The sequence below is a fragment of the Vipera berus genome (assembly GCF_964194415.1).
Source record: "Vipera berus genome assembly, chromosome: 1".
Classification (NCBI taxonomy): Eukaryota; Metazoa; Chordata; class Lepidosauria; order Squamata; family Viperidae; genus Vipera; species Vipera berus.
In genome coordinates this window covers 18,182,439-18,203,798 of record NC_138202.1, presented here as the reverse complement: position 1 = coordinate 18,203,798, position 21,360 = coordinate 18,182,439, and the positions used below count along the sequence as shown (strand labels likewise).

The window sequence follows — 21,360 nt, the reverse complement described above, 5'->3', positions numbered from 1 at the left end:
TCTCTGCCCTGCCTCGCAGCCGGGATGGTTTCGCGCGGAGACCTTCCAGCAATAAACTGAGCTCGTCCATCGCCCTAAATCACACGAGTGGCCGAGTTCAGGCGTTACGTTGCTCCCTAAACCCCGACTTGGTCCCTCGACTCCGATGCCGTTTACCAGATGCCCTGAAATCCCTCAAATAAGTCACATGGTGGTTTAAGGCGACGTGTGAACGCTACCCAACGCTCGACGCCCAGTTTTTAACCAAACAGAGCCTGGAAAGATTTCTCCTCGGTTCCCTTTTTTTTATTAAGGAGTCTTTTGAATTGTTTGGGAAGAAATGGAACCGGGCAACCGGATGAGTCCGGAGGTTCAGACATTCCCCGGTCTGGAAAGTGATACAACTCCGTTATTTCATCCTGCTGCTTGTGCACTTGATAGTCACGGGAAAGCACAGCGCACATGCCCAGAGGCACCAGCCTTTCCAAACGTCAAACGGAGGAGGCCAAGCAAAGAGGTAGTGGGGTGGAACGGTGCCTGCAGGCAATTCTCCCCCACCACCACCCTTTGCGTCCTGTCTGAAGTGTTTGACGGCCATACGTGTACCAATAAAGGAGAATTATTTCTAGTTCGGGGTTGAAATTTGCAGTTCCTTCCAACCTTGTGCAACAAGTATTCTCCTTTATTGGTAAGGAGGTAATGGTCTGGAAATCCAGATTAACTACTCCGCGTCCACAGGCTTCTACCATTTTTGCCCCGGATTAACTAATTCAGGACTGCGGGGCTCCCTCTAACACGGAGGAGACACGATCAGACAACGCCGCAGCGATGTATCGGGGACTCCTCGGTTACCTTTATTTGGGTCAAAAGTCGTCACCTTTTGTCTCCCCCCCCACGTCAAAATGAAGCTTTAAGGGGAGATAAAGGGGACAACGCGTATAAATGTCCACCGCGCCGGCTTTGGGCAACAGATGCCTTTGAGGCGAGCGTGAGTGGTGTCGCTTCGCACAAACTCTGAGAAACCGCGTTTCTTTCTTTTTTTTTAATTATAAAGTTTTACGATACATTTTTGAATACAAAAACCCCCCTCCTCCTCCCCTCTCCTAGCGTTTCGTTAGGCATTTGCGACCTGGAAAACTCGCGCCGAAGACCATCCAGGGGCCCGGGCCACCCGGGCAGCGAGCGTTTCCGTCGCACGAGGAATGCGAGACCCGTGCAGCTCGAGCCCCTGGATCGGCCGCCCAGAATCAGCTCGGCCAAGCCTGCCGATAGCTCGCCGCGTCCCGAAGATCAGCGGCGGTGGCGGCAACCAGAGCGCCTTCCTCCGCTCCGGACTCGCTCTGGCGGCTCTCCTTTTATAGGGGAGCTAATTTTAGGCCCGCTCGGCCAGGCAGGAGCGGTAACTCTACATCCCCCGAGCGGCCCCCCCCCGATCCGGAGACGCGTTTCCTCCGTTAGCGCCATTGGCCTGCGCGCTTACTCGGCGCGTCTTAAAAGCTCTCCGCCGCCGGCCAGGCCTTCCACAGCGCTGCAGACAAGAGATCGGGGCAACCCCGAGGCAGACATGGCGATGCCGGCCTCCAGCTTGCCTTCGTTCGCTTCTTTCCGCAAGGACAGCCGCCCAGCTTCCCAAGTGAGTGAGTGAGTGTCCCGGAGACGGTGGGGGAGGGATGGCTCTCTGCACACGCTCGGAGGGCACACCCGCTGCCCCGCTGACGGGAAAGAGCCAGCGCGGAAGTTTCGGGGGCTACGGCCCTGGCTGGTGTCCCGAGGAAAGCTGAGAGGTGGCCCCACCGAATTCGGGAGGGACTCGCTTCGCCGGCTGCCCTCGCGAGGAGGAGCGCCGGCTCTCGCCCGGGGGCCGTCCCGGGAAGGCGCCCTCTGTTCTCCGTCACTCTTTTGTGAGGCTACCTGGAAACAGATGCAGGGGGGTTTTTTTGGAGGTGGGGGGGACGGGACCCCGACCCCTCCCCGGGCCGGGCCTGGCCAATCTCTCGGGCCAGTCAACGCGGGTCTGGGACGGAGCTGCTTCCGCGCGGAGAGGGGGGTCTCCCGCGAGGTCCAGCGGAGGGCGGGCGAGCTGGCTGGGTCGGCGCCTACTAACTCGCCCGCTTCTGCTCCGCTCTCTCAGCAATGGTCCTGCGGATTGGAAGCTGCGATGCCGTTCAGCCACTGCCCCTTGCCGGACCTGAGGTCGAGGATGGAGGGCGTCGTTCCCATCAGGGACGAAGAGCTGAGCACCGTGTTGGATCTGGTCCTCTCCATGGGCAGCAGCGACAGCAGCCTCACCTCGGACATGCCTCGGGGAGATTACGCCAGGGCGGACGATTTTTACGGGATGAATTCGGCGGCTGGATACTACAGCCCGGTGGGGACTCGCACGCCGACTCCCTACAGCCCCGTTTTCTCTCCCGAGATGGATCCCGCGGAGCTGGAAGCGGGAAATTACGCCCACGGGCATTTCTTCGTGGGCTGTGGCGGCTCGCCCTTCGTGGACAGTGTGAAACCGGAACCCGAAGTGGACACTTATGAGCCTCCGCCCGGCCTGGGCTCCCAAGTTTGCACCGCCATCAAGCGGGAGAACGCCCCGGCCCCCTGCATGCTGTCTGGCTCTCCCCAGCTGCCTTGTGCAGAGACCCCGCCAATGAGCCCGGATGACCTGCTGATGGCCTCCAAACGCCACGGACAGCTGATGCCTCTCACACAGCAGGGCTACCACCCTGCCTTTCCCCAGTACCCACAGAGAGCCTCCCCTTACGGACTCTTTGACGAGAACCTTCCCTGTCAGGCCTCGGCCTCCAGGACCCTTCTCACCCCACCTGCCTCACCCCTGGAAATGCTGGAAACCAAAACCAAGAGGGGACGCCGCTCTTCCTCCCGCAAACGGACTGCCACGCACACTTGCACTTACGCTGGCTGTGGAAAAACCTACACCAAGAGCTCTCACCTGAAGGCACATCTTCGAACTCACACAGGTAAAGCATCCTTTATTGCCTCCTAGGAGGAAAGGGAAGGCGGATTGGGACCCAAGGGAAGCAAGTAGTTTGGCCGCACATTATTTCCGTGAAAGCTGGTAGGTTTTTAGAGGAAGTTGCAGCTCACTTTTCAAGGAGAAAGTTTCAGAGGAGCTCCTGTTAAAACACACACGGTTTTCCCCCTTCTCCTCCCGAGGTTTGCACAAATTTTGGGAAGGGTGAAGGGGGGGTGGGGTGGACACAGAGGGAGGCATAGTTATGCAGGTTCAACTGAGGTCATGATGGATATTTTACCTGCCCTAAGGGAGTGTAGGGCAGCAGAGAGCGCATCACAACGAACAGGTGTGAGGCATACAGCTGTCAGAAAACCACAGGGACTTTTGGCTTTAGACAAAAGGATGCTTTCTTACTTGGGATATTGGCGAAGGCAGCTAACATTAATAAGGCATGTAAGTTTAATAAATGAAAAAGGCAGATCCTTTCGGAAGAAACACCGAGCGTGGTGGTCACTTTTGGCCTGGCACATGCCAATAATTTTTTTTTCTCTTTTCTCCCTCCCCCCAAACAGGTGAGAAACCCTACCACTGCAACTGGGAAGGGTGCGGATGGAAATTTGCTCGCTCAGATGAACTGACCCGCCATTATCGGAAACATACTGGGCATCGTCCCTTCGAGTGTCACCTGTGTGACCGGACCTTCTCCCGTTCTGACCACCTGGCATTGCACATGAAGAGACACATGTAGGTTTCTCACGTCTGTGGTGTGACCTGAAGAACTCTGGGGATCAGGGGGGAAAAAAAATATTGTAGCTGGTACTACTATGCCTGTCTATGCAAAGACTTGGAATGAACCCTGACTCGAGGAAGCCAGTCCTTCCAGTGCTTCCTGAAGAAGCCAAGAACCTGACTGACTGGTCTTCTGCCATGGAAGAACAGGACTTATTTATAGGATGGAGAAGAGACCAAACTGGGCAACTGCAGCTCTGAGATCAAAAGCAGACAGCACTTGAAAGAACTGCAATGTCTACCCCAAACAACATGTGGAAGAGTACATATTCAACCCTACAACCAAATGCATATTATTTCACCCAATAATTTTCCCAATTGCTACTTATGGCTATAAAACTTGGAATTCCGAAAAAGACAGAAAAAAATGTGGACGCCTTTAAACTGGGGTGTTGGAGATAGCTATTATGCACCCTCTGTACACAAAAATAACAAAGAAATCCTAGACTGACCCTCACCAAAAATATTACTTGAAACCGAGATCGTCAAACACGAGGCTGTCATTTTGGTCACGTCATCACAGCTGACACACTCGAAATGTCAATTGTGCTGAGAGTGATCAGCAGAAAATAAGGGGGCTGCCCCAGCGCCTGCTGGCTGGCTACTATAAAAAATGACAGAGATGACCATGGCAGTGCGAAACAGTGATGATCCAGAGTGGCTGAGGGTTGAAACAGCTGAATGGCTGACAATGACAGAGAAGAGACAAAGGGTTGGCTATACGTACATAGCTGACCATGCTCAAAACGTAAGCTGTATTTGAGGACTGTAAGAGGTTTACCGCAGCTAAAAACAAAAACTTAACTTTCTGAGACAGGAGGTTCTCACTGAGAACATGCCAAATCTATGCTGTACACTCAAAGTGTGCACTCAAGGTGCCTTAAACTAGAACTACTGGGATATAGATCCTGTAAATAAACTTGTCTTTGGACCGGAATTGTATAAATATTGTAAATAGTTCTATAATGAAGCTGGAATACAAACAGGAGACAAAATAGGTTTTTTTTCTCTGCCTATTCTTTTGTTTTAAATAAATTTTCTGAAAACTGTAAAAAAAAACTTTTCTAAAATAAAGCATTTGAATTGATGAGTCTTTCACCCTTATTTAAAAGTCATTTGCTGAGAGTCAAAGGTCAAAGTTCAGTGACAGGATGAACCAGGCTTGTCTTAAAGCTGCTTTGTTGTTCTACCAATGTCTCAGCTGCGCCATAGGACAGGGCTTGGTAGCAAAACTGTCTCTTGAGTTCAAAAGCAATCAAGGCTATAATTTGAGTCTCATTTTTAGTTTACTCGATAGCTATTTTGGTAGCACCCTCAAATCTCTTCCAGATGTAGTTACAACTGTGCCAGCAGTAAACCTGTGGGCGGTTTTGCTTGTTGGTATTTTTTTTAAACTTTGGGACGTAAACATCATTTTTCAGTAATTATAGATTTTTAATCTATGATCTTTTCACTGTATTTGCTCTCAAGTCCTGGGTGGCAGGACAAATTTGTGACGAAGGCTTCTTCATAAGTAGGTTGTAAAGATACACCTTTAAAATGGCCCCAATTCCTAGAGCTCATAGATTTTGTTTTTTAACTGGATGTTAATTTCTCAATGTTGCACAGGAAGGTGATGGCTACACACATCAAACTGAATAAGTAAGTATAACCACCAATACAATGCTTTAAGTTCCAGTGTTAGGAGAAAGTGGAATCTTTATGAACTTTCTCTCCATATTTTTCCCTAAAACAAAACCATTCATTGCTACAGCAGATCTCTGGTCATATCTTTAGCTGTCTTTTCTGAGCTCCTCCATCACCATTATGCTTGCTGAGATGGAATGTCCCAATGTGCATAATATTCCAGAAATCATTACCTCAGCATACAAACAGCGCAGAAGTAAAATTAGGACTACTAGATCTGGGCTGCAAAAATCCAGATAACTACAAGATGGCAGCAAAGAGAGGTTCTGTAGCTCTCTGCTATCATCTGGTGTCAGGGCTTTTTTTCTCATAGAACGCTCAGAACGGAGTTCCAGCACCTTTTTTGGATGGAACCTTGTAGGGTAGGCAAGGCGGGTTGTATGACATGTGTGAGTTCCGGCACCTTTTTCTTTTACAAAAAAAGCACTGGTGTTATCCAGTTTTTTACTGTCTAGATTTGACAGTCATAGGTAAAATAAAGTCAGGATCCCAAAAGGATGGGGTTCAACCAATTTGTTGGTTCTTTGTTGCCCCGGTGAGTTGGATATGTTGTCCTATGAAAGCCAGGTTGTAATGCTGGTCTGGGAATGTTAGGAATTATAGGACAATTAAAGGACATCAGGTATGTGAAAGTTCTCACTATTATGTATGAAGATTCTCCTTATATTCCCCCCGCCCCCCAGTGGCTCTAGAGCCAAAATAAAGGATTATACAGTACTGAGTAGAACTAGACCCTATCAACAGATTTCGTCATGTCTCCTATTCCCTACCATGGCCAATCAGAACAGAACAGGGTCATGAGAACAACTTCTGGCTGCTATTTACTACCCAAACATTGATGTTCAGCAGCATGGTATCTCTGATCCCAGGGATTCTGACTGGTTGAATATCTATTAAATTTCTCTTTTACACTGTTTGAATTGGTGGCCAAGTAGACTATAATTTCCCAACCTTCAACTTTACTGAGTGACCCAGGGTTTCAAACGTGAGAGGGTAAAAGGTGGCTCTTCGCCCATTTTATCCAAATTGCACATAATTTTATAAACTCTTTCCTCAGCCACCTTTAAAAAAAAACAAAACCAAAAATGCTCCAAATTACATCATCATCTTTTCTCATAAGGAAACTGCAATATCCCTGAACATTTTGATTGCTGCTTTTTTCTATTTCTGCAATCTCCTTGCCAGGATGTTTCTACACCATATTCCAAGTATGGTTGTATTACACTGCTGTATTGGCAATTCTAGTTCCATAATTATACCAATGCAAAATTTGCCTTTTTTTCCCCTTTTTCACAGCTGCTGCATTTGGGTTGACATTTCCACTGAACAATCCACCATAACCACAAAAATCTTTCTTGGTTAGTCATTCCTAGGTCAGATCTCCTCAATTAACGTCCTCAATACTTAAATGGTTAACTGGTAAAGATAGAAAAGGAAAACAAGTTTAAAATTTGCATGTAGGGATGGGCTGTTGTACACAACATTACTAAAATTAGCACTTCAATTATACACTTGCAGAAAATGACTGGGAAGTTATTTAAAGTAGCTGCAGAAATAACCACTCTGCTCTGAACAATGAAATCCTGTCATTTCTTTAAAGTGGCAAAGCAAAAGTGGATTTCCCTCTTTGAAAACACTGCCTGGAGAAAAGATTTTGCTGGTTTTTTTTGATGGTGGGAAAGAGGTCTTGTGTTTTCATTGCAGAAAGAAACGATTGCACAATCCCTTCCAGAAAGTATGAAAGATATGCTAAAATGATCGTTCTGATTACTGCAATTGTTTCAGCTCCTCCTCCTCTTTCCTCCTCTTTCACCAACTACGGGGCACAAAGACATCAAAAGCAGCTTGGGTTTATGTAGTGGTGTAATAAGCAGTGTGTGTTACAAGAGCAATATTTGTGTCTTGAAAAACTACACTTCTTCTTTCAAGAGGCTTGTTTGACCACAAGTCCCTTTCTCAGAAGTTGGAAGGCTCACTCCAAACCTTGCACCCACAGAGATCAACCTATACCCCAGTTTGATTAGATCCAATATGTTTGCAGAGGTGATTCACACAAGCTAGCCAACTCCTTGTGTTTGAACTTTGCTGCAAACTAATGAACATTAATTAAAATATATTAACCACCTAGAACTTTAAGGTAAAGGTAAAGGTTCCCCGCACATGCATGCTAGTCATTTCCAACTCTTCGTTTTAAAGCCGAAGAGCCAGTGCTTGTCCGAGGACATCTCCATGGTCATGTGGCCAGCATGACTAGACGCCAAAGGCGCACGGAACGCTGTTACCTTCCCACCGTAGTGGTCCCTATTTTTCTACTTGCGTTTTTACGTGCTTTCAAACTGCTAGGTTGGCAGAAGCTGGGACGAGTAACAGGCGCTCACTGTTACGCGGCACTCGGGATTCGACCCGCCAAACTGCCGACCTTCTGATCGACAGGCTCAGCGTCCTAACCCACTGAGCCACTGCGTCCTCATGGAGACTATTCACATTCTTTGGAGTTGAAAGTTGGCTTGCAATATTTCCTCTGACTCCCCATTTCAATGAAAATGAAAAAGTGGACTTTTTCAATTTCAACAATCTTTAAGATTGTGGATTTCAAATCTCAGGATTCCCCAGCACATATATTAAAGTTGCTGAAGTTGAAAGACACTGGTTGAAAACATTTTGAAGAGTTCGTTAGACAAAAGTAGGCTTGGGCAAACTTTTGGAGCAAATTTAATTTTGGGGAACAAGATGATGATGCAAAGTGGTGACCCTTCTCATCAATGTCAACAGTGCCGGAGTTTTAAGATTATTTTTTAGGGTTGACTGGCTGGGGAAATCTTGAACTTGAAGTCCACAAACCTTAAAATTACCAAGGTTGGACATCGCTGCACTATAATGTAAGTATAGTATAGTATATGTATTTCTGTACTCTCCGAACACTGCAAGGCATATTATGTTGATATCAGCGGAAGCATCTCATTGTGTTTCTCATTTTGGAAATAGCTGTTTAAAATGAAAAACTGGAATGTTGGGCCAATCGGAGATTATCCATCTCCAACTGCGTTTCCCCAAAAGTAAAACCCACCCAGAAAATAAGCCCTAGCCTGATATTGGGGGTGGGCCTAATATAAGCTCCACCTCCTCCACCTGTCTTGCTTCATCTTGTGGCAGCACCGGTGCGATGTGTGTGCTCCTGCCCCACTGTGGCCACAAGCAACCAGCCGGTGGGAAGGAGTGGGCAAGCGGCCGCAAAGTCAGACATCCTCCGAAAATAAGCCCTAATGGGTCCTTTGGTCCAAATAAAAAATAAAAATCTAAAACTTGGTTTTATTTTCAGGGAAACACAGTATATACAAAGGTAATTGGTGATTTCCCAGTGATCTTGGAAAATTTCATTCAGAGAAGATGCTTTTCTCATCACCCTTTTCTTTAATCCTTTGGAGATTTCCTGTCTAACATATTTAAGTTACATTCTGAGGTTGCCCAACTGAACAACAAAGATACCTTCTGACTACCAAGTCAGGTTTGCTTCTAGGGGTAGATGTTGTCTGTTTTATATGGAGAAGGGTCATCTAAATTTTCTGGCTGAATTCTATAGAGAGCTGTACCTACCACAATAATGCATAGAAGAAAGGGAGTATCTGTCAGTAGACAAGAAGAACTTAGGACATGTAAAAACATATCAACCAAAATAAAAGCTGGTCTGACAAAAAAAAAATTGAAAGCCATCCCAGAGTCTCAAATGCTCCAAAATAATTAACTTTCTTCATTTATTATATTAAACAATAACACTTTTTAATTAAACAATAAACATAGAGCATGGGTTAAACTTCAACAATCCTACCTTTTCTTCCACTCCACCATGTTCCTATGATAATTTTAAAAATAAATATAGGTGCAGCAATGACATTAGTCAGCATCTGTAAGCTTGCGCTTTTCTACCAGATTCAGGGGATGGATCCTAAGAGCAGGGTTAGACACCAAACTCACCTGAATGTATTTCTTCCATCAATAGATTCCTCTCCCACCAAATCATGTGAGAAAATATGAAATTCTCTACTGATTCACAGTAACAACCTTTGTGATGCTTTGGAGCCTGGGCTGACAATGAAGTTCAGCTGTTGCCTTTTTTTTTTTAACTATATACCCTTTTGCATTCTTGGACAGCAGACAGGCAGAAGAATAATCACAAAAGAAGACAAAAGGATACAACCTTTTTTCTTTTGCCTGCTGCCATTTTGCCTCCTAAAGAAAAGCTAAAAAAGTTAGAAGGCAGGCATCTCTATCATTTAGGGCTTGCTTAAAAAGAATCCATAGTGACCTTAAAAAAAATCCACTTGATTCAAAGATAAACTGCATCTCCTCTATTGGAAGAAACGAATGCTGATAAGAGATGTACAGTAGGAAAGCTGTAGAAAAGAGTCCCATCTCATGTTAAAGAATGAGAAGTGTTACAGACCCAGTGGGATTTAACAAATCATTCTGGCACAGATAATATGTGCCTGTAAACAAGAACGGACTAAGTAGTACAGCAAGAACAGAAACTGGGGGAGCTTGTAGCACCGAGTGAAAGGCGGGAAAGGGGAATGTGTGCATTTGTTCCCCAGCCAGAAAATCTTACGTGTACAATTAAAAAAAAAGTGTGCTGGCTGAGTGAAAGCAAAGGAGGAACAACCGAGAACGTTTAGAGAAAGCCAAAGAATTAAACTTACTTGCGAGGTACAAACAGCGTCCCAAGAAAAGTAGGGGGTAGCTGAACCAGATGACAAGAGCGATACACCACGTTCACAAAGAATCATGAGGAATTTACTATAAAAAGGAAAAGTGAGTGAACGTTGGACAGGTGGGAGGCTGTACTTGCCTGTTCATCTCACCTTAGTCCACAAGAAGCGTCTACAGTGACATTAGCAGGCTTCAAAAACACTGGCCTGTTTTTGAGGAACTTTGGGAGTTTATCCTGCAAGGGTTTATTTAATACGCTTACTTGCAAAATGCTTTTTAGTGTTAAAAAAAGAGAAAAACTTCACTCCAAAATCTGGCTATTTTGTCATCAAATTTCAGCAGCACGATCTGGGGGAGATTTGGAGATACAAAAAAAGGCCAGTTTTACATGCAGCTCCTAGTTTGCTCGCCCGGCTGTAAAAAAATGCAAGGCCCAAATGATGTGTGTGTGTGTGTGTGTGTGTGTTTCTGTCTTGCAATCCAATCAAAGTAGCCATGCTGTAGTGCTTTAGCAGCTCCTCTGCCCTAAAAACTATTTAGACTTTTGTAACTAAACCCCAAATGATGTGTATATGTAAGACAGCATGTGGGATGTAGCCTAGGCTGCCAGTGAAAAGGGATTTTTTGCAACTATAATTGATATTAAGTGTTCCTCCAGATTTTGGAGGTCACTGGCCACCAGGCACTCCTAAGAGACGTTATCTATCCTTATTTCTTGAATTCCTTTAATTACATCTCCAATCTTTGGGTGAGTCCCTTCCCCTCACTCAAGCCGGCAAGGGCAGCAGTTTGCTTACAAAAACTGAAATGAAAAATCACTGCATGTACAAATCAAGGAAAAGTAAAGAATAATATTGCAGCAGTGGCCAAAAGGAGATTTATGTTCATCCAAGAAGTTACTTGGATGAGTAACAAAAACGTCTCAGTTTAATAAACTTTGGTCCAGTTGCCGTGATTTAACCTTCTTAGATGTTCATCAAATATGCATTTCTAGACTTGGCAATGCTGTACACATGAAATTAGACAGAGATCTTACTCTTGAATTGTTTTTGAGAATGGAATGGGACAACTCGCCAGTTAATTTGCTACAGCCAACTCACTGTGGCCAACTTGCCATGGGACAATTCAACAATTCAATTTAATTATTTAAAATAATTAAAAAATTATGTTCATCTTTGTCATGCACATTTTATTTTGCCCCTCCTTTTGCATCCTTTCTTTAATGATTCTGTTCCACCATCTCTTCAATATTGGTGTATCTCTTGTCTCACAGTGTGTTGGCCACGGCGAGTTATCCTAGACCAGGGGTAGGCAACCTTGGCTCTTTTATGACTTGTGGACTTCAACTCCCAGAATTCCTGAGCCAGCATGGCTGGTTCAGGAATTCTGGGTACTGAAGTCCACAAGTCATAAAAGAGCCAAGGTTGCCTAACCCCGTCCTAGACCCTTTTGAGAAGCATCTGGCTGAATTTGTGTGACATGGTACATGTCATTTGTACTAGGACCTTGAAATTATAACTACAGCTATTATTTTTTATTTCCAGATCTATGTACTAAATATACATAACACACACACAAACTATACATTATTTATGTACAATATATAATTATATTCCATAACAGGTAGGTGATAATAAGAGCTAAGGGAAATTTGCCAGTCTGTGTGTGTATATATAAATATGTCCAATGCCAAGTAACATGGAGTAATAATAGACTAGCTAAGAGACAGTAAATGTATCAAAGCAAACTATATACAACATAATGTAGGGTTTTTTAAAAAAAATCTACAAGCATACACAAACCTTATTTGCTTCTTAGTACATAGAAAAGGGGCTCCAAGCCACCGCAGTTAGATTCATGGCACCCTCAATAAATACCTAGAACGGTTTGCCTGAGCACCAGACAATCTGCATTTGGGTCTAGAGATATGGTCAGGTTGAATAAATATCATTGAACACGACCAAGATTTGTCATTTTTAAGAGCTTTCCTGAACAGATCTCCGCAGTAAAATTGGGGGCAAACATGACTTAAAAGTGTTACCTTTAAAACTCTATATACATTTTGATTATTTAAATGAAGTGTCAACACTATTAACGAATTAAACAAAAAACCTAAAATCTTGCTATAGCTGCAGCCCAAACTCATTTGTTCCAAGGCTGTCATTCAGGATTGCCAATCAGTTTGCAAGCAAGGTCTTTCTGGGACCTTTATTTCTTTAGCTCTCCAATCCATTATAGTTTGGTTTTGGAACTTCCCAGATTACAGGAACTGGGAAGCAGAATACAGGTAGCAGAATAAGCAGAATAACAAGGAGAGGCTTAACCCTGCCACGAAGGTCAAGGGTGAGAAAACCAGGAGATGAAGAATGGATGTAAAGAGAAAACATTCCCCAAAGGAAATATAAATCCAAGCAGGATACTAAGCTGTGTTAGAAAGTAATTCTGTTCAGGCACAGAGAGCTGAAAAACGGAAAGCTGGAAGAGACTTTGTGTCTACAATGCTATGGAGAGGTGGCTTCAGGAGGATTTTTTTGTTTTGGGGGGGTGGGGGGAAGGACAGGGGGTTATCTTGGAAGAAGAGACTTAACTCTCCATATACCCAAGAAAGGGGAATGCACGGTGAGATAAAGGGAGTCAAGGAAATGAAGGCACATCAGTGGGTCCTCTCCACTCTTTTAAATCTCATAACAGAAGAGAGAAAATGAGCTTGAATACCACATATTCATTCAGGTTCAGGGGGAAAATGAAAGCTTCTTCAGAATGTCCCACAGGAATGATAACCACAGGATCATCTCAACACGGGCTGTGGGAGTGCGCTGTACCTGTCAGGTTTGAGAAGATGCTGTCCTAACCAAAACTACAAAGACAAGTACACAACCAGGAAACATCACCTTCCCACCCCATAATCCAGAAGGCATGGCATAAGAAATCAAGAATGGAAGACCAAGCGAGCAGAGTGTGGTTTACAGTGGAAAATCCAGTGTGGTGCAGGTGACCTATCCTCAAGATAAATCATGGAATTATTTTTTTATAAAGTCAGGAATATTTTCCGAGTAAGGCTATGAGGAGATGAATAGGATGATCAACTGAGAGCTAACTACTTTGTAAAAACAAGGTAGGGGATTATATACAGTAGCCATAAATCCAACTTTTCAGCATAATCCCAATATTTCAATTCCCTTGTCCATTCCATTGTATGGAATCTCAAAGCCCAAATACATACGCACGTGGATATGTAACCCTGAAAATTAGCTGAAGTCATCTCACAGAATAAAGCCCCGTCTGCCTCTTCCCTAAATCATGGATGACCAATAGCTAAAATGGGAAAGGGCCAAGTTAAGAGAAGGCATCCCATTTGCAAAAGAAAGCAGTCATTTGTGCACACTCAGTTGTACACCAATCATTGCTTTGACCTCTCTTCCTATTAACTGAACCCACGCCCCCCCTCTCCCCCTCTCTCCCATCAACAAAACACATTTCAGAAAGACAGGCAAACACACACAAGGGCAGCTACAGTTCCAAAGATGCCGAATTATTATTATTTTTATCTGTTTTCCAGGTAGCGTACATACAACGGCCCTGCCCTTAGCCGCAACAGTTTCCCCTGGTTTCAGTATGATTTGGTGTTGGTTAAAAGATGCTCTCGTCTGTACAACAAAGCGTTTATGGTTAGAAGCGAAACTTCTTGTTCAACAGAGGGCACTTTTAGTTGTAAAGAGATCCGGGCTCAGAAAATAACGGACTCTACGCAACAGGTTTAATCAAAGGCATAAGGAGTCGCTTAATTTTGGCCTTCTCTTACTAGCATCTCGGGAGAGAACTCAGCTGGAACCATTTTTTTTCCTCTGACAAGCTGGCTTTCTATAAATGGGGTAGGCTTTTTCATGGAGAAACATCTTATCATCCAAGCTTCCAACCTATGGTTTGATGAGCGTCTACCCTCTAATTTATAAATATCTAGGGAGAGGGAGTTATTTTCTTAAGATAAAGCACAAAATGCACAAGAAAGGAACTCTGATGATGAGTTGTATTTCAGGCCACTGACCAACAGAAGAAAATTAAGAGAGACTTAACTACAGAATAAAAACAATCAATCTCTTTATGAAGATCACACTTCTCCTTGAACCCAGAGATGAGTGGCAGCTTCCATGACTCTGCTGCCACTCCACAAAAAAAACAACAAAAAAAAAACGAAGTCTCGAGAGGCAGTTCCGTTAATGCTACTGTTTTTTTCCGCAGCGCAGCAAAATCTGGCAGTCAGTGGGACGGGGCTGCTTGCAAGTTCTCCTACAAGCAACGTTTCCAGCCTAGAAAGTCTAACTTAATTTAAAACAAAAGAAAACAAAACAAAAGACTGCTGTGAAGCCAAGCCCATCAGATGCAGTTTGCTCCTCAACAATCAGCCCCACAGGCAGCTGGAAGTCATGAAATAAAAACGGGGTTGGGGGGGTAGGAAAATGGCCCAAGGACATCAGGGATCTAGAACAGGTACCAGGAAATAGGTCTGCTTGATGGCCACCCTTGCTTTTAAGAAGTCGGCATGTCGGCCTTACTGAGTGCAATGGCCAACTCCAGGTCTTCCTGCTCTTGTCTTCGCAATCGCGCCAGCCTTTCCTGCTCTGCCTTCTCACTCTCCCGTTTGGCCCACGCCAACTGCTGCTCCTCATTGCCAAGCTAAAAAAAGTAACAAAACGAGACTCGGTTAACAAGAGAAGAGAGAAGAAAAAGCCCAGGGTGGTAGAAGCAGCAGCAGCAGCAGCATTTGGGGGCAGATGTGATGCTGAACTCCCACAACCCTCCATCCCTGACTTCAGGAATGCTTGTTCTCAGTAGGAACTAGGGATGGGAGGAGGTCAAGAATGGTCAGGAAACTTTTCTCTTGGCTAATTTTACTCCAAACCTTCCACCCATTATTTCCTCCAAGGCATCTATTAACAATTTCCCCACTTTCCCGGGACCTGCTTTCAGTTTAATCATGCCAATTCTATTTTACTTAAAATAACTTTGAATTACATTAGACTTAACAAACAATTTAAAAAATGGCAAGACCCAGTGTTTGCATCGTGTAGCAGAGAACCCTAACAAGCGCCAGTGTATCTAGGGGTCAGCGACCTTTGGTTAAAGATTGCTTTTAACATTTGGGGCAGGATGGCTATGTGCTTTAGCTATGACAGGGGTAGGCAACTCGGCTCTTTTATGACTCATGGACTTCAAGTCCCAGAATTCCTGAGCCAGCATGGCTGGCTCAGGAATTCTGGGAGTTGAAGTCCATGAGTCATAAAAGAGCCAAGGTTGCCTACCCCTGAGCTATGAGAACCAGTTCTGTGTATTGGTTAAGGTGCTGACCTAGAAACAGAAGATTGTGAGTTCAAGTCATACCTTAGCCATGAAAGCCAGCTGGGTGACTTTGGGCCTATCACTAAGAGATTGAAAGTTCTAATCTCACCTCAGGCATGATTAGCAAGCTGGCTGGGTGACCTGGGGCCAGTCACTCTCTCTCTCTGCCTATCTCACAGGGTTGCTGTTGTGGGGAAAATAGGGGGAGGAAGGAGTAGTATGTATATTCACAGCCTTGAGTTACTTATAAAGCAGTAAAAGGTGGGATAAAAATCTAATAAATACATAATAAATACATGTGGCTCTTGTTATAGTTTCCATGGCATTCCTATTGCAAAATGCCAGGAAGTTAGTGGATTCTCAGCAATCATAACCAGAGAAGCTAAGAGCTACACTTGGAGACCCTGAAAGTTGTCCAGCTCTGCTATACGGGAAGGTTGTCAAAGGGTCTCTTTCAGATTCAGAATCATATGATGCCAGATAAGGGCTACAACTATGAACATTGTTGCTGTCTTCTTTTTTGCCATTACAAGCTGGTATGGATGGAAGAAGAAAGGGGAAACGCATGCAACGTAATTCTAAAAAGTACACTTGACATAAAGCTGAAATTTAAAAGGGCTTGGGTTTAAGTCTGCCCTCCAGAGAGATAATCTATTTGGCATGTAGAAGCCCTCAAAGTCAAGTCCTGATGCTTTTCAATAATAATAATAATAATAATAATAATAATAATAATAATAATAATAATAATAATAATAATAGTAGTAGTAGTAGTAGTAGTAGTAGTAGCAGTAGTAGTAGTAATGGCAGAACAGGGGAGGGATGAACAATCTGGTATAAAAGTAGCAGCGTCTGTGAGACAACCAGTGTAGTAGTGCAGGGATTAAATTCTTGATAAGAGGCCTGATGAGTTTATATCCACCACTGCCCACAGAAACTCCCTTGGACCAATACTTTTGTCTCAGCTCAACCTATCTCGCAGGGTTGCTGTTGTGGGGAAAAACTGGAAGAGGAAATGCTATATATGCCACCTTTGTCTTCGGGAGAAAAGGCAGACTACAGTATAAATCTAACAAATAAGTAAAAATAAAAGAACATTGCAGTGAGCAATACTTTGCTAACACATATTGAGGCCATCACTAATTACAAGGTGAGGGATCTTTGGTGCTCTCCGAGCTTGGTTGTTTTCTTGAAAGAAAACAGCCAAGCTCGGAGAGCACTAAGGACTCCTCATTTCAACCCTGAGCTACAAATAGTCTCCTTTATTGGTAATTAAAAGGTTTCAGGGGAAATATGACAGAAATCAAGTGCATTGCATCCATCCCATGAATAAAGAAAACAGCTCAAGCTCTGAGAAGAATCTTAGTGAAGGAGGAGGAACGGTTCCTCCAGTGCCCCTTTATTTCTGGAATCAGATGCCAGGCACACAGCTGCTGAAGAGCAAGGTGGCAGCATAAAGTTTTTTAAAATGATCCCTGAAACAAAACTACACCCTCCCAAGTATTGATGATGAAACTATTTTTGATTGTCAAAATGGAGAAAGCACGGAAATAGAAAGTAAGGTCCACGAAAGCCAAAGGCATTTTGTTCAAGATGTATGGAGAAAACACTAGAAATTAGATGTTTCTATACAGTGGGTTAGGACGCTGAGCTTGTCGATCAGAAGGTCGGCAGTTTGGCGGGTCGAATCCCGAGTGCCGCGTAGCAGAGTGAGCGCCTGTTACTCGTCCCAGCTTCTGCCAACCTAGCAGTTCGAAAGCACGTCAAAATGCAAGTAGAAAAATAGGGACCACTCCGGTGGGAAGGTAACAGCGTTCCGTGCGTCTTTGGCGTTTAAGTCATGCCGGCCACATGACCACGGAGACGTCCTCAGACAAGCGCTGGCTCTTCAGCTTTGAAACACAGATGAGCACCGGCCCCTAGAGTCGGAAACGACTAGCACGCACGTGCGGGTGAACCTTTACCTTTATACTTATTTGGAGATTTTCAAAGCATGATGGGGGAGTTTTATAGATAATGGGGGCAGTTGCAGTAGAAATCTAGTGAAACAGCATCACTTCTAGATATACCTTCTAAAGCAGTCTTTCCCAACCTTGGTCACTTGAAGATGTGTGGACTTCAACTCCCAGAATTCCCCAGCCTCTGGGAGTTGAAGTCCACACATGTTCAATCGGCCTAGTTTGGGAAACACTGTTATCTAAAGGGTAAGACAGGGAAACCAATAATGGTAAGTGCGGGACACTGTACATTAAGAGAAAATGATGTCAAACTTCAGAAGGAAGAGACACCCTTCACAAAATCCCAGCAACTAACCGTACTTGGCATCCGCTTTCATTTGGTAGCACGAGAGAAGATCCTGAAAGGGAAACTTAAACCAGGAAGGGATCTAAAGGAGAAATGGTTCCAGCAATTTTATATGAGGAAAACTAAAATCAATGATCCTCAGACTGAATTATTGCAGCAACCTGACATGACTTTCCAAACGAACATTTTTTGTCAAAATAATGTTTTGAAACAACTCTTAAAAGATGAAGGACTAAGTCGTGAAGCTGAAGAGAAGGGATGCTACTTTGCGTTTAATCCTAAGCGGTAGCCAACACCTAGTGCTATATACAGTGGTGGGATTCAAATATGTGAACGATTGGTTCTCTGTGTAGATGCCGCTTTCGGATGTCCATTCTGGGCCTGGGCAACAAAAAAATTAGCTACCAGTTCTGCCGAACTGGTGTGAGCTGGCTGAATCCCACCACTGGCTATATATATTCTTGAAACAAATGGAAAGAAGCAACTGTGTAAATATAAGTTTAGAGCCATGGTGGCACAGTGGTTAGAAGGCAGTACTGCAGGCTAACTCTACATTCCCACTGCCAGAAGTTTGATCTTGACCCCTCAAGGTTGACTTAGCTTTCCATCCTTCCGAGGTTGGTAAAATAAGGACCCAGATTGTTGGGGGGCAATATGCCGAGTCTGTAAACCGTTGTAAAGCACTATGAAGCAGTACATAAGTCTAAGTGCTATTGCTATTCAGCCGTCTCCTAGTCCTCTGCCACGTGCAGTCAAAAAAAAAAGTGGGACTAAAAAAGTTCAACCAATCAATTCAAATATGCAGGGTAGGTGCATATCTCGCTTTGGCTCTACTCTTCAGTCAAACCCTGTTCTGCGCATGCGCGCATGTACACACATTTTTTTGCGGCTCCCAGTTTTTCCTTTTGTGAGGGAACCGGTTCCGAGTGGCTCTTTCACTGTTTCAGGTTGCTGACCCTAATCGAAGGGGGTATCCTATTACTTGACTACACCAGAAAAAAAACAACATGTTTTCTATCTGTTATGCAGCTGTAAAAAAAAATCCTCTATTTCCTCTCTCCAGCAAGGCTCAGTTATGTGCTTGACACCTGAAAAGAGAAGTATGTTGACAGCTCCAGAGGGTGTGGGAGAATCAGGAATGTAATGAAGCCCATCCCAACTAAAATTGCAAGCAATGCAAGCAATGGAAAGGTCAACAAGTCCCAGAGGGCTTTCCCCAGCTTAGATGTGGAATCAAGCCAGATGCTGGAGACACAGCCCTTGCAAGGATTAATTTTGCATTCTGTAGAACGTGGACAACACCAGGCACAACAGAAGCTAGCTTAACCCTTTTCCAGGGTCACCCGTCTGAAGCTGTGGTTCATGGACCTTAGGAGGAAGAGGTGAGGACTCAAACCAAACATCAAGCCCGAGGGAATGCAAAGCTCAGCCCACAAAGACAACATCCTCTATGCTTTCTCGGTGCTTGTATTTCAAAGTAATAGTAGAAGAAAAATCAGAAGCATCCTCCTTGCTACTACAAATGCATGCTATGTTACGCACCAAACCGCACATACAAGCTATAAGTGAAATTCAGTGTTACAATGTAAGTAGGAATGGATTGTTAAAAAAAAATTACATGGCTGGCCAAGATGGTAGTAGGGATAGTCAGATTTTTAGTAAGAGGTTTAAATGCACAAACATACCCCACATTGCCCTATTCATGTACACACATCCAGCTGGACGGAGGAAGTCTATAAAGCTTTAGGTTAAACAGAGTTTAATATATTCCAGACCAGGGGTCTTCAAACTTGGCCCTTTTATGACTTGTGGACTTCAACCCCCAGAATTCCTCAGCCAGCCATGCTGGCTGAGGAATTCTGGGGGTTGAAGTCCACAAGTCATAAAAGGGCCAAGTTTGAAGACCCCTGTTCCAGACCCTTGTGAACATCTTCATTGTTCTCTGCAGTGGCTAGGCTGCAGGCATGCAAGCGCATGCAGTGAAGAGAAAGAAAGAACTGACTGCTTCCACTGAAGGAATTACACAACTCTTTCTGAGAAGTGGGGAGAGCTTTGGGGGAAGGGGATGACTCTGTCTCATCCTCCTCCTATTCAAGGACCCAAGATTTGTATGAGTTACCATACTGAAGATGGCAAATCAAATGGCAGGTTCAACACCACAGACTCGTAGAGAGATTATATAACCAGAAAAAAAAAACAGGATTTGTGTTAAAAAAAGGGGGGGAAAGCAATTCTCAGAGGTTGATCATATAGCTCAATTTCTGCTGAGAAAATGAATGCCCAACAAGGAAAACAAGAGGTTGAAAGTGTCTTTGAAAAGACAAAATAAAACCAAGATTGTGTTATTTAGGTTTTCCTGTTTATCAGTTGAACTTTAATCATGCCAGCATTCATCTAAAATCTAGTACTAAAAACCAGACCTTTAAGTTACCGGATGTCAAACAGACACCCCTTGCTTCTCCATAATGTTCTGCTGCACCATGAAAATATCTTTATTTAGCCTAAACTAGCCTGGATGTGTGCTTGTGTAATCTTTTCTGTAGCATGCTCCTTGTTCATCCATTTTATGGATCATGGATCTTTCCATGGATACAATACTCCCCCAATTCTATTTATGAAGAGATGAAGCATTCGCTTACTGCTTCTGAGAACTTTCTAAACACTGGATTGCCATTAGTTCCAAATAGTTTGTATTTCTCCAGGGTAAAACAAAAAATCTAATTTGGCAACTTTAAGACATATGGACTACAACTCCCAGAATTCAGGGAGTTGTAGTTTACACATCTTAACATTGGCAAGTTTGTGACACTAGTACAGAGCTTTGACTGTGTAACTACAACCACCATCCTGACTTTCAATCTCTCCTGTGGATGCCCCTGCCTGGATGGTACCTAACAATGCAGTCACGTTACATCTCCATATCCATCCTCAGTGCCTAACTGCTGAGTTTAATATGTTAAGTTCCCACTTCCGTGCTTCTACATATTTTGTACATTTAATCTTAGGACAATGGTATTTATTACTCTCATTCCTCAACATTACACTGTTGAGACAGATCACTCAGCTGAGTGATCTTCTCTATTCCCTTCAAAATAGTTGCCCCCAAATTGACACTTTTTAAATAAGTAGCAATTATAATATTCTTAATTCTTAGCTGTCCCAGCAATTGGCTATGATACTTGGGCATCCTGGGAGTTGTAGCTCAATCATGTTTGGCGCACACAAGCAGGGGAAGGCTGTTTAAATACTACCTGCTTTCCCACATGGCCTCGCTTACTATTTATTTCAGCTTTATAATATACACGTCTACTAAATGTGTGAAAATAAAGGGCTGGTGTGTCCTTGCAAATTATTGGCTGAAACAAATATGGGCACTACTATTAGTCCTCATGTCAATTTGTGGAATACAGACAAAGTGTTTGGTTGCAAAAGGCTGAAAACATTACAATAAGCAGCATTTTTTTCTGGATTCCAGAGGTTCCTGAAGGAGGCTCCAGGATGTAGTCCCCTCTCAAGGCCTCCAAAGAACTCTGGAAATTTGGAAGAAAAAGCAACATTCCACTAGACAAGCAAGCAAACAAACCTCTCTAATT

The 21,360-nt window shown here is 44.0% G+C and overlaps 2 protein-coding genes across 7 annotated transcripts in view; one reads left to right on the top strand and one right to left on the bottom strand.

Annotated features, from left to right (window-relative positions):
* Nucleotides 1-441: 441 nt before the first annotated feature.
* Nucleotides 442-4,820, top strand: KLF2 (KLF transcription factor 2; the record flags this gene model as incomplete). The annotated part of the gene is made up of 4 exons (XM_081313873.1): nucleotides 442-512; nucleotides 1,087-1,612; nucleotides 2,111-2,954; nucleotides 3,523-4,820. The coding sequence occupies 4 exons, from the start codon at nucleotides 442-444 to the stop codon at nucleotides 3,696-3,698; spliced, it is 1,617 nt and encodes a 538-aa protein (XP_081169999.1). The 3' UTR covers nucleotides 3,699-4,820.
* Nucleotides 4,821-14,213: 9,393 nt separating this feature from the next.
* EPS15L1 (epidermal growth factor receptor pathway substrate 15 like 1) overlaps nucleotides 14,214-21,360 on the bottom strand; it is a gene marked incomplete at its 5' end in the record, with an annotated part of 47,804 nt that continues 40,657 nt past the window's right edge. For all 6 annotated transcript variants that reach the window (XM_081314700.1, XM_081314701.1, XM_081314704.1 and 3 more), the window contains one exon: nucleotides 14,214-14,803. In XM_081314700.1, coding sequence (XP_081170826.1) covers nucleotides 14,657-14,803 — 147 coding nt within the window. In that variant the 3' untranslated portion in view covers nucleotides 14,214-14,656. The remainder of the gene's footprint in view (nucleotides 14,804-21,360) is intronic.